This window comes from Dipodomys merriami, unplaced genomic scaffold, assembly GCF_024711535.1.
Source record: "Dipodomys merriami isolate MVZ:Mamm:240054 unplaced genomic scaffold, mDipMer1.0.p SCAF_45, whole genome shotgun sequence".
In the NCBI taxonomy this organism is placed as follows: Eukaryota; Metazoa; Chordata; class Mammalia; order Rodentia; family Heteromyidae; genus Dipodomys; species Dipodomys merriami.
The window spans coordinates 12,070,013-12,083,354 of NW_027206013.1; the positions used below are offsets into that span (position 1 = coordinate 12,070,013).

The 13,342-nt window shown below is 42.6% G+C and overlaps 1 protein-coding gene across 2 annotated transcripts in view; it reads left to right on the forward strand.

The window, feature by feature from the left end:
* Window positions 1-13,342, forward strand: part of LOC138808475 (citron Rho-interacting kinase) — a 168,209-nt gene that overhangs the window by 14,318 nt on the left and 140,549 nt on the right. For both annotated transcript variants that reach the window (XM_069994746.1, XM_069994747.1), the window contains exon 4: window positions 3,005-3,106. In XM_069994746.1, the coding sequence (XP_069850847.1) occupies window positions 3,005-3,106 (102 nt within the window). The remainder of the gene's footprint in view (window positions 1-3,004; window positions 3,107-13,342) is intronic.

Here is a 13,342-nt window from a genome sequence, read left to right on the forward strand (position 1 = left end):
TTCTTAATGTCTGAATAACTGGGTGTTATGGCCTGGCAAGGTTGACACATAGAATTACCTATCAGACAGTACAACTTTCCCGCCCTCTGGAACCACTTGAAAATACTTCACTGTGTAGTGGCTATCACAAGGACTTCACAACACTATCATAAGACAAGTATCAGAAAAACATGTGTGCCATATACCTACTTATATACTCCCCCATATGTATACAAATCTACACATACTGGCGCACATGTACATGTACATATTACCTCCCTATTGTTATATATGTCTATATAATTCAGTATATATCTGTATCTTGAAAACTCCAAGTCTGCAGCTGGGCAGGAGAATCACAAGTTTGAGGCCAGACTAGGCTACATAGCAAGACCCTGTCTTAAAAAAACAAAAGGCCGCCGGGCGCCGGTGGCTCACGCTTGTAATCCTAGCTACTCAGGAGGCTGAGATCTGAGGATCATGGTTCAAAGCCAGCCCGGGCAAGAAAGTCTGTGAGACTCTTATCTCCAATAAACCACTAGAAAACTGGAAATGACTCTGTAGCTCAAGTGGTAGAGCGCTCGCCATGAGCTGAAGAGTGCAGGGACAGCGCCCAGGCCCAGAGTTCAAGTCCCATGACTGACAAAAAAAACAAACGCCAAAAATCCCCCAAAACAACAACAACAAAAAACAACAAAAAACAGAAGGCCAAGCTGGTGACTTTGGCTCACTCTGTAATACTAGCTACTTAGGAGGTCAAGATGGGGAAGGTTGTGATACAAAGCCAGCCCTGGCTAAAAGTTCACAAGATCCCACCTCACTTAATAGAAAGCTGGCCGTGGTGGCAGTATGAAGGTGGTGCATACCTTTCATTCCAGCTACAGGGGAGCGATAAATAGGATTACTATTCAGTCCAACCCAGGTCAAAAAATTACCAAGACTACAAGAGTGGGGTCATGTCTCAAGCAGTAGAGCACTTGCTTGGCAAGGTCAAGGTCCTGAGTTTAAACCCAAGTACTGCCAACTTCCCCCCCCCCCCGCAAAAAAACCCTCTAAACCAAGCAACAAACAACAACAAATAATAATAAAAACAGCCAAAAAAAAGAAGCAAAAAATAAAATTCTAAGTTCATGTCAATTCCTACAATTCACAAGGATCATTTTAGTTTTTTTTTTTTTTTTTGGGTCCAGTCGTGGGGCCTGAACTCTGGGCCTGGGCGCTGTCCCTCAGCTCTTCAGCTCAAGGCTAGCGCTCTACCACTATGAGCCACAGCGCCACTTCCGGCTTTTTTTCTTTTTGCTTATGTGGTGCTGAGGAATCGAACCCAGGGCCTCGAGCATGCAAGGCAAGCACTCTACCATTGAGCCACCTTCCCAGCCCCATCATTTTAGTTTTTGCCTTTTCTGTGTTTCTATATGTGTTAGTCAGCTTTCTGTTACTGTAACAAATACTTGAGGTTTGTTTTGATTTATAGTTCAGAGATTTCAGTTCAGGGTTGGTGGGCTCCATTGTTTTTGGATGAAGTAGTTCATGATAAAACTGTTTGTCTCATGGCTGGCATGTAAAAGAGAGAAAGATAACATGGAGTTGCAGTATCCTTTTTAAAGGCATGGCCCAAAGACCTCCTACTAGGCTCCACTTCCTTTTATTTATTTATTTATTTTTGGTTGGTTGTTGGGCTTGAACTCAGCGTCTGAGTGCTGTTCCTGAGCTTTTTCCACTCAAGGTTAGAGCTCTATTACTTTGAACTACAGCTCTACTTTGGATTTTCTGGTAGTTCATTGGAGGTAAGAGTCTCATGGACATTCTTGCCTGGGCTGGCTTTGAGCTCTGATTCTCAGATCTCAGCCTCCTGAGTAGGTAAGATGACAGGCATGAGCCACCAGTGCTGGGCTCAGTCTCTACTTCTTAATGGTTCTCTTATTAAGAAGTAGAGCTGCTGGGTGCTGGTGGCTCACGCCTGTAATCCTAGCTACTCAGAAGGCTGAGATCTGAGGATCATGGTTCAAAGCCAGCCTGGACAGGAAAGTCTGTGAGACTCTGATCTCCAATAAACCACTTGAAAACCGGAAGTAGCACTGTGGCTCAAGCGATAGAGCGCTCACCTTGAGCTGAAGAGCCCAGGGACAGCGCCCAAGCTCCAAGTTCAAGCCCCACGACTGACCAAAAAAAAAAAAAAGTAGAGCATAGTAGAGTGGGCTTAGGACCAAGACTTTAATCCATGGTCCATTAGGGCAACACTTATTCAAACTATAGTGGTAATTCTCAGCTGTAACATTATGCCCATACTATTTTCACTTTTTTTTAAAGTACTCAGGTTTAGACTTGGCCTCATTCTTCCTAGACAGATGCTGTGCTGTACCATTTGAACTATGCTCCCAGCCTTTTTTGCTTTAGTTTTTCAATTAGAGACTTGCATTTTTGTCCAGGGCTATCCCTGTAATCTCCATCTCCCAGGGAGTTGGGATTACAGGTATGTGCCACCATGTCCAGCAGTGCTTGTTTTCTGTATCTTTATGCATTCTGTTGACTATCTTTGTAGTTATTCTCTGTCCTTTTGGTGGGCCCAAATAACCTGCTCTAAAATCTCCTCTCTGTGTGATGCCTTTGTGCCCCCATATCTGGTAGCCACTCTACTTGTACCATGCACCCTGTTCTAGGTACCATGGTGCTGTCTCTCCCACCTGGCCTGTGCTCTTATCTTGTTTTGTTCCACCTAAAGTCTTTGAGCATGAACTGTTCAGAGAGCACAGGTGAACAGGAAAAGAAAGACACTTGGGTTGCAAGGAAGTGAGCTAAAGTTAAAGAGAGATGTTAAGTAAATAATTGGATGGATAATATATGGATCTGGCACAAACTGAACAAAATAAGTGCATAACTGAGCCAAGTTGTGTAATGCTAAGCTAAGTGATGACTTAAACCCCAGAATCATCCCTTTTGGCTTAAAGGCAGATAAAGGAAGTTTTTCCTTTACATTTCTTTCTTTCTATTATAATTTGTCTAAAGAGTTTCTTTTTCCCTATAGGTCTCATTTTTTGAGGAAGAACGGAATATATTGTCTCAAAGCACAAGCCCTTGGATTCCCCAATTACACTGTGCCTTTCAGGACAGAAATCACCTCTACCTGGTGAGTCTTCTTATCCCTCTCTGTGGAGCAAGCCGCATACTCTGATCACAGATACCACCATTACAGAATGGGATGATGGTTCTTGCCAACACGACCCATGTCTGACTGACTCATTCAGTCAGTCCCTCCTGTGACTTCCGGGTCTCCCTTGTCCCTTTCCTTCTAAAGTTTAGGAGTCAGCCATTTAGCAAAGGCTTGCTGACCAGTTGGGCTCTGGATCCGTGGTTTATAGGGCAATAAAAAGGAATGGTCTCTACCTTTAATAGAATCTTGCTTTACTTGTTTTAAAGTTCAAATAATCCATAGTCGTTATAAGAAGATGCAGCCTATTCTCACCATGTAAAAACTAAAAAGAGTTTATCTCCTAGAAATAAGAGTCATGGTTACCAGAGGCTGGGAAAGGTTGAGAGTTGAGGGGAAGAGAGAAAGGCTAGTTAATTGTTCTAAAAGTCGAGTTAGATAGTAGGATTGTCTTTGGTATCCTCTAGCACAAGAGGGCAACCTGAGCTAATCATAACTTATTGCATATTTTAAAGTAGCTAGAAGGATTTTGAATGTTCCTGACACACAGATGATAACATATACTAGTTACCCTAATGTAATCATTGCATGCTGCTTACGTGTGTTTAAATATCACTGTACCTCATGGACATCTGCACTTACCATGTGTCAGTTCAAAGATGCTTGCACTGCAGAGGTATGAAGTACAAGAGAATATCCTATACCTTTTTTCTTTCTTTTTTTTTATGTGTGCCATTCATGGAGCTTCAACTCAGACAGGGTGCTGTCCCATGGCTTTGCTCAAAGTTAGTACTCTACCACTTGAGCCATAGCTCTACTTCTGGCTTTTTGCTGGTTAATTGGAGGTACAGGTCTCACAGACTTTCCTGCCTGGGCTGAACTACGATCCCCAGATTTTGGCCTCCTGAGTAACTAGAATTACAGGTGTGAGCCATTTGCATCTTGAGCACCAGATCTAGAATAAACATTTTAAATGAATGAACATCAAAATAGCATCTGCCTCCTATACATCTTTCCTGGCTATTTCTTACATCCATTCCTTTCTCTGTTGTGTGATTCCTGGCCTCAGTTTCCTTTTGCCTGCTTTTCTATATGGCCTCTGGAATGTTCTCCCTGCTGTCCATCTTTCCCTGTACCTTGAAGGTATTTTACATACTACAGCTGATTCAAAACCCACTGTCAAAACCCTTCAAGATTCTCTGATGTTCTCTGGAGAAAGTCCAAACCTTGTCATGTGGTTGACAAGCCTTTCTCACCTGTGTCTCCAAGGACTCTTGTCAGCTTCCATTTCTTTCTTTCTGTGCCCATCCTGTCCTTTGTCTTTGATCTTCCTGCATGTTGTCTATTCCGTCTCTGTCTACTTGACTCACTACTGCTTCTCTTTCTGGGGTTGGGTTAGATGTCACTTCTGGAAACCCTCCTTGGCCCTGTACCTCTGGGATGGCTGGGATGGACGCCCTTCTGCTGAATGCTCACAGCTACCTGCACTCCTCCTCACATGAGTGGGTGTCCGTCTCTTCCTTCCTGAGGAGAGCAATTATGTTTCTCTTGCTTCAGGTGGAGCGTTACCAAGTAAACCCCTAAGAACTATTTATTGGATGGAATGCATGATTAACTTCATAGAAATCTGATTTACATACAAATTCACTTACTGTGTTGCAGAAATCACATTATGTTAGCAGCAGGGGAGTTTTGCTCTCTAAAGTATGTAATTCAAGATAGACCCAGTAAGAGTTTCAAAAAAAAAAAAATTGGAGTGTAGTGTTGAGGAAAGTATACTTGGGTCCTTTTGAAGTTTGGTGGCTAGAAAGTTCCCATTTGCACTAAGAGGTAGCAAAGAATGTGGCCGGTCATTTTCTATGTACCAGAAAATGGTAGCAAATTCCATTGTGACATCTGGTTCTATATAACGAGGCTAGTCCTTAATTCTGGCAGGTGGCCCACGAAAACAGCACTTTGTTGTTCTGGTTCATGAAGAAATCTGTTCCTTTCTATAGAACAGATGCCTGCATCAGTGTCCTTCCGTGAAGGAGCTGATCTTCACAAAGAAAATGCTCTACAATTCACCACTTGTAGCAGTATTGCATTTGAATTCTCTGGGAAATACTTTGTATTGGTAATTTTCATGCTGAGGGGCTCTTCAGACCGTCCTAGCCCTCAGCTTGTCATTGACCCCAAGAACTTCCTCCCTGTCTGTCTCTTTGTTTCTCTGTCTCTCTCTCTCTCTCTACCTATGTATCTATTTCTGTGTGTGTACGAATGTATGAACATATGTATCTACCTACTTATATCTCTATTTCTATGTATGTATGTGTTTATCTGTCTATCCATTCTTTCTTCCTTGCATTGTCTTTTCTTGTTCATCCTCCCCCTACAATCACATATAGAATGGTATTAGTTGTGCTGTAGGCTTAGATGCTTAAAGTTGGTAGAGCAGCTCAGTTATATGTGATAATTCAGGAGCTCAGGTTCTTTCTGTCTGGTGGCTCCTCAATCTAGGATACTGCCCTCTTTCATGTGGTTGTTACAGGGCCATTTTGGGTCTTTGTTCCAACTGATAGGTAAGAGGAAAAAAAAAAAAGCAAAAATTCAGAGCAAGCAAAGTCCTGCCTACACAGAATGACCTGCAAGCTGGACCCATCATTTCCTCCTGTGTTGTGTTGGCTAGGACTTAGTCCCATGACTGTATCTGTCTGTTTGGGAGACTTGGACATACATTCTCTAGCTGTGTAGCCTATGCTTGGCTGAATTTCCTCTTATTTGTGTGTTAGTTTTTTCATTGCTGTGACAAATACTGGAGAGGAACTATTTATTTATTCAAAACTTAAAATTTTCTTCTAGTAATTGTACTAAGCAGTTTCTTCTCAATATATTGGTTTGAATATAGTACATCTAGCAAATCTTGATTGCCCCTTTCTTCCATTGTTCTCCCCCACAAAGAGAGAGTAACATTTTAAAGGAGGAAGGATTTCTCTTGTGCCAGTTTCAGACCATCATGGTAGGGAGGGGATAGCAGAGCAGGGCAGCTCACATAATGGTGATGACCAGGAAGCAGAAAGCAAGCAAGCATGTGTTTTTAGGCATTCTTTTCCCTTCCATCCCCCTCATATTTTGCTGTTACTGGGACTTGAGCTGAGAAGCTGTCATACTCTTGTTTTTTTTTTTGTGGTGGTTTTTCTACTCATGATGCACTACTTCTTGAGACATGGCCTCTATCTACTTCCAGCTTATGGCACTTCCAGCTTTTGGCTGGTTAATTGGAGATAAGAGTCTTGGGAATTTTTGTTTCTGGGCTGGCTCCAAACCAAGATCCTCATAGCTCAGTATCCTGAATAGCTAAGATTATAGGCATACCAGCTCCTGGTTCCCTTTTCCCTTCTGATTTCATCTGAGAGCCTAGATGATAAGGATGCTGCACATGTTCCATGCAGGTCTTCCCCTTATTCAGTTGTCTCTGAAAACCCTTCATGGATACACACAGAGGTATGCTCTATTTTGATATGCTGTTTAAATTAGCTTTCTTCTTTCTATCTTTCACTTTGAGTCACAGCGCCACTTCCAGTTTTCTGGTGGTTAATTGGAGATAAGAGTCTCATGGACTTTCCTGCCAGAGCTGGCTTTGAACCACACTCCTCAGATCTCAGCCTCCTGTGTAGCTAAGATTACAGGTGTAAGCTACCAGTGCCTGGTTTAGATTTCATTAAAAAATTTTTTTCTCTTTCTTTCAACCTATACCTATATAGTTGTATGCAGTTTTCTTCCTATATAGAAACAGGCTGGACACAGGCTGTGGCTAGGCACTGACCCCAGGGCCTTTGTGAATACCAGCCTGTGTTATCATTATGAGCTAAGAGTTAGTGAATGTAACTCATTATTTACACTAGTGAAGTGTAGCAGCTTATGATCGTTTTGACAACGAGACATGTGCTGTTTTGATCTCTTGGCTGAGATTATCTGAATTTTGAGGCATGTCTGAAAAAGCACCAGGCGTGCGTTCACGTGTTGTTGCTTCAGAAGCCAGGGTTTTAGAAGCCAGCTGCCCATCAGAAAGGAACTGTTATTTAGAATATCATTCTTGTTTGATTGCTGTTTCTTGTTTGGTCTCTCTCTCTCCAGAGTCATTGGCCTTTTCAGTTTCAATTTTCTCATTGGTGAATGAGATATTAATCCCTCTTCTTGACCCCAATTCAGTTGCTGAGTTTGTTTTTGCCTTGGGGGGTTCTTTGCATTTTCTGTGCCTTGGAAGTAGTTATTTTGTGTTATTTCAAGTGACTGCATTTATAGTTTTGCCATTTTAGGAGCCACAATTCAATCACATTGTCTCAGGTTGTCTGATCCTACCCTCAGTCTTTCTGACCCAGCAGGTCTGGGGGTGGTGCCTCCTAGTTTGCATTTCCAAAGTTCCTGGTGATGCTGCTGCTGGTGTGTGTGTGTGTGTGTGTGTGTGTGTGTGTGTGTGTGTGTGTGTGTGTGTGTGTGTGTGTGTGTGTGTGTGTGTGTGTGTGTGTGTGTGTGTGTGTGTGTGTGTGTGTGTGTGTGTTGGGGGAGGCGGGGACCTCACTTTTACACAAATTGCTTTATAGCTGCAGTTCTAGTTTCTGGCTAATGCTTCCTCCTTTTGTCCCATCAATAATCGTTTAGGTGTATGTCTGAAATCCCATTCCTTGTTTTTTGAGGCCCAGACCCCCCTGTTTCTTTCCTTTAAACTAACCCTCACCTTTGTAAATAGTCTCTTCATTAAACTAATGCCCTCAGCTACCTAGTTTGAATGTGCCGTCTGTTTCTTGCCAAGATCCTGTGAGATTCAGTATTCATTCACAATTTTTTGAATAGATAGATGAATCAAGCTGGAATTCCTATTTTCAGAGATAAAGGGCCTTCTGTGTCTCTCAAGGTCACCTTGCCCTTCATGAAGAATAATATAGGGTCTCTATCAGGCTCAGAGGATCCCTTCTTCTTCCTCTATACCAAAGGACAGGAGCATTGGGCAGAGCAGATACCGATGCTCTCATGGTGCTTTCAGTCATGCTGAAAGGGCCAGCATTTTCAAGGTGACACTTCTAAGGGGGGACTAGCACAGAATGCCAATAACAATTCCCTGGGGAAATTGGAAATAGTCAGCTTCTGGTGCTATAACAAACATACCCTAAGACAGGAGAACTTACAAAGAATAGAAGTAGCTTAGCCTTGCCATGCTGGGAAGTCCATGAAAGTGGCACCAGGACCTGCTCAGCATCTAGTGAGGGCCTTGTGCCGCAACGGGACATGGCAAAGGAATGTCATGTGGTGGCCGAGACAGAGCAAGCATATGAGCCTGGTTTCTGGTCCCCTTCCTGTAAAGCCCCTAATACCATTCTGGATCCCCATCCACCTGACCTCATCTGACTCTAATAACCTCCCACAGGCCCCACTTGCAAATACCATAATTCTACATGTGTTGGACAACACATGACACATTCAGAGCACAGAAATTCTGAAGAACCATTAAATACTTGCATTCCCATATGCTCATTGCCATGTGCACATTTGCCCTTCATTTTAAATTCAGCACAATGAATGGAAATTGCCATTACAGTACCTAGAGGATAGCTGCAAACCCCAACAGAGAAACGTCCTCTCTTTCCAAACTGAACACATGTAAGATTCGCCCTTTAATTAGCATCTGCAGCTGCTGCCCTCAGAAGGGTCTGTCTCTGTTGGCCCCAAAGTCTTTACATTAAAAGAGCAAGTCCATTATAGCTCCAAGCCAGGCTTGCCTGTCAGCTGATACGCTTTCTCAGTGGTCGGCAGGGTGGCTATCTAGTTTAGGAGTGTTTCACTGACGGGCTCTTCCCTCCCTGATTCCATCTCCCCTGCTTTTGATTATTGTGCCTTGGTGATCCCCATTTATGTGACCCAAAGCTGTTCACTGCGTGTAGCAGATGCCTGCAGTCCTTACAAGGGTGGAAGATCACAGCTTCAGTGCTCATGGACCTGTAGTTCTTTGTTGTCAGTGATCTTGTCTCCATATTCAGAAAGGCTCCAGGTAGTTATTGACCAAAAAAAAAAAAGAAGCAGAAGTAATGGTTACATTCAAGATAAGGTCCATTCAAGGGCTCTGCTGAGATGATGGGATTGGAGGCATCTCCCCCTTCTCCCCCAGCAGTGGGCTAACCACATCAGAACTGCCCCAGCGGCTCCTTTAAAAAAAAAATGCAGATTCCAAAGCTGGGCATGGTAATGCTGGCCTGTAATCTTAGCCCTTGGAAAGAGCAGGAAGATTAGGAGATTGAGGACATCTTGGGTTACGGAGGGAGACTCTCAAAAAACAACAACAAAAAAACATTTCTGGACTTTATCCATGGATCCTTGCCACAAAGTCTGGGGAGTCACTTAGTTTCCTGAATATATATTTTTGATAAGCTCACTAAGGAGTTGGAATGGGAAGGAGATATATTATAGTCTTTTTAACCCTTATTCTTCTTATTATTAATATTATATTTTTATTATTTTCCTTTTCTAGAATGCCAGCTTGATGAGGTCAAGGTGTTTTGTCTTACTTATTCATTGCTATTTTCTGGTATTTAGTGGACACTCTGCTGTTTATTTGGGTGTTTTTTCTTCCTGCCCCTCCCTGTAGTGCTAGAGACTGAGCCCAGATCCTTGCACATGCTAGGCAAACACTTTACCACTGAGCTACATCTTGAGTCTGTTTGGTTTCTATTTTATTTTTGGGAAAGGATCTCATGGCTAACTTTGCCAAGAATGGCCTCAACCCATTGTCCTCCTGCCTCTGCCTCCTGAGTAGCTGGGATTATGTGCTTGTACCACCATGCCTGGCTGAGTGCGCCTGATTTTTTTTAAAAGCACTTCTGTCCTGGTGGGTAGGCAGGCCTGGGAAACCCTGCTTTAGATGACTTAACTCTCCTCTTGCATTTGAAGCCACATTTTTTGGGGGGGGGGTGAGGAGAAGGGATCAGTGTCTCACTGGGTATCTTTATCTTGAGTAATAAAGGTCCGAGACAGAATTTTTTTTAGACAAAACCAGTTTTAGACAAAACCAGATCTGTGTGTGGACTGACTGGCATACCTGAGTGGTAACTTTGTCTTTCATTAGGTCAAGTCCTGATGACCTTTGTCTTTGGTTTATAGTGAGTCATCTGGTAGAAAGACTTACAGAATTTTAGTTTGTCATTTTGGGGGGGATGGGTGGATTCTGGGGATTAGAATCCAGGGCCTCATGCTTGCTAGGCATGTCATGTGCCACTTGAGCCACACCTCCAACCCTTTTTGCTTTCATTTTTGTTTTTGGTTTTTTTTTGATCTAGAGTGTGATTCTCCTGTTTATATTTTCCAAGTAACTTGCTGTCACTGCACCAAGCCTGGGTCTTGTGAACTTTTTTTTTTTTCCTGGCTTGATCTTGAGCTGCAATCCTCCTGCTCTCAGTTTCCTGAGTAGCAAGGATTACAAGTGTGAGCCACTGGTGTCTGGCTTCTACTTTGTAGCTCCATAGCCTGGATTGACTTCCTATGGCTGCCTTCCCTCTGGGCTTTGTGTATACCACAATGAGCAATATACATGGTAATAGAGTTTTTATTTTTAATTTTATTTTATTGTAAGGATGCTGTATAGAGGTGTTACAGTTACATGAGTAAGGTAATGAGTACATTTCTTGTGGAGCATTGTTATCCCCTCCTTTGTTTCTCTCCTACTACCCCTTCCCTTCCCCACCTCCCCATGGTAGTATAGTTTTGGAATGTGGATACCATCCAGGGATAGCCATAGTGTCCAGAATCGGTTCACCTAGGGTGCACAGTTGGACTTCTTGTATGGAATTATGTTTAACTGGGTGTTCTGGTAAGAATGCAGTTGGTTTAGGCATTTGTCATTTAGCTTTGTCTACTTTTGGCTAGCAGCTCTTATCATTTTGTCTTGGTTTGTGAAGATGTGGGAAGATGTTTGACCCAGATAGAAAAGACTAATGTAGTTTGGGTGGGTCTCTTCTGAGTGGGAGTGAAGAATACATATCTTTTGTAAGAGATGCTTCTGTAAGAGATGCTTTTCATGTTTGGAGCATAAGGGCTAGGTGGACACGAGGTACCAAGTAGTGGTCTTAAGAGTTGCCAGTGAATGCTGTATTTTTGGTTTTTGAACCTCAGACTGACAAGCTGATTTGCTTTTCACATCTTTAATAGAGCTGTAGGAAATTTATAACTGCCTTGTGTTGTCATAAATATGCATTGTCCTTACTTTGAGACATTTGAGTTCTAAAAGTATGAATATGCCTGTTATTATCGGTGAATTTCTTTTGATGTTTAAAGCCCTTTTTAATGGCAATATATTTAAAGCAGACGTACAAATTAGCATTCACCCACATACTCAGGGCCTGCGGAGAACCAGGTTGGGAAGTGGGTGAGCTATAGGCAGCCAGGTGGCTTCCATAAGCTCTCTTTGAGAGAAGGGGTGTGTGTGGCATACATCTGCCAGGAATTTGGGGGAAGTAAAGTATGCCTCTTAGGTGCTGCACCATCTGAGTGTTGCTCTTCTTCTTAGTTCTAAAATTTGTTTTTAGCAATTTGCAGTGCAAATGGATATTACTCTTCAAATGCAATTTTTCCAGTGGCTTTAGAATGTAAGAAGTCATGGAATGGAGTGGATTCCATGGTTATAAGTAGTCCATGGGAAGGATGGGAAATTTGGTTCAGGATTGATTTGGTGCTAGCCAAACTTCCTGCTGTGTCTACTAGGCCAGCCTGGGGCAGATGCTCAGTGCCTGGTTTTTTTCTTCTAATTTTTTTCTAAAGGCAAACAGGAGTTGAGAGTATAATATTAAGACTTCACATTGCAGCATTGACTGCTGGAATATAATATGTGGCAGTTTTTTTTTTTTTTAAAGAAGTATATTTGAGTCTTACCTTTTTTTCTAGAAAGACTGGAGACAGCTTAAAAGACATTTGTAGCATGGGCAATAAAATGGGAAATCAGAGCTAAGGACAGAGAATGCCTTAAAGGTTAACAGTTGCAGCAATGGTCAGAAGGGTCCCAGCGTCTCTCTAGGCACAGGGAGACCACTCAGTACAGGAGGAGATGGGGATGGAATGATCGCTGAGGCTCTCCTGTGGGTACCAGGCATTGCGTTGAGGCCTCTGAGATCCTTGTCTGGCCGTATCCTCATGCAATGCTGCAAGGGGATTAATCCAATCCTGATTTTGCAGAGGGTAAAACCCAAAGCAAGAGTGGTGAAGTCACCAGAGGGAAACTGAAGCCACTCAGGCTAACTGGCCTCTCTCTAGGTAGGGCGTTGACTCAAGAAGAAGGGTTTCAGCTCTTTGGGGTAGAGGTGGTATTTTTTTTTTTTTTTTTTTTTTTGTACTGGTGTTTGAACTCAGGGCCTCACAGTTGCTAGGGTGGCACTCTACTGCTGAGCCTTGCCTCCATCTTTTTTGTGCTGGTTATTTTTAAACTAGGGTCTTACTTCTTGCTCAGGTATGAGCCTAGGCCAAGTTCCATCTATTTTAGGTGTTCTTTTGTATATAGGGTAACAGGTGTGCACCACTGTGTCTGGCTCTCTGATGAGAAATTGTCTTGTAACTTTTCTGCCTGGACTGGCCTTGAGTGGGAATCCTCCCACTCTCAGCCTTCCAAGTAGCTATGATTACAGATGTGACCAAGTTAATCATTTTACCTGAGACTTCATATACTTCTTCTATTTTTCCCCCTACATATACTCATAAATAAAAATTATTTTTTCTCACAAAAGGGAGGTTATATTTTACAGGACACCACTTTATATTATGGACAGCTTTCCATGGTAGTTTGAACAGGTGGAATCCATTTGTTTGTATTTTTATTTTTAATTATCTTTAAAAAGTTGAACAAAGGAGTTGCCACTTAACAAAGTGGTTTATGAATACAGTGTTGTCATTCCTTTCACCATTCTCAGCTATCCCTTCCTACCTACCTATTCCTTCCCTTTTCTTAATTTTGTATTGAATTATTTTTGCATTAAAGCAGTTTATGTATACAATGTATCTTGATCAGTGTCAGTTCAATATACATTGAATTCTTTTTTTTTTTTTTTGGGTCCGGTCGTGGGGCCTGAACTCTGGGCCTGGGCGCTGTCCCTCAGCTCTTCAGCTCAAGGCTAGCACTCTACCACGTGAGCCACAGAGCCACTTCCAGCTTTTTTCTTTTTGCTCATGTGGTACTGAGGAATCGAACCCAGGGCCTCAGGC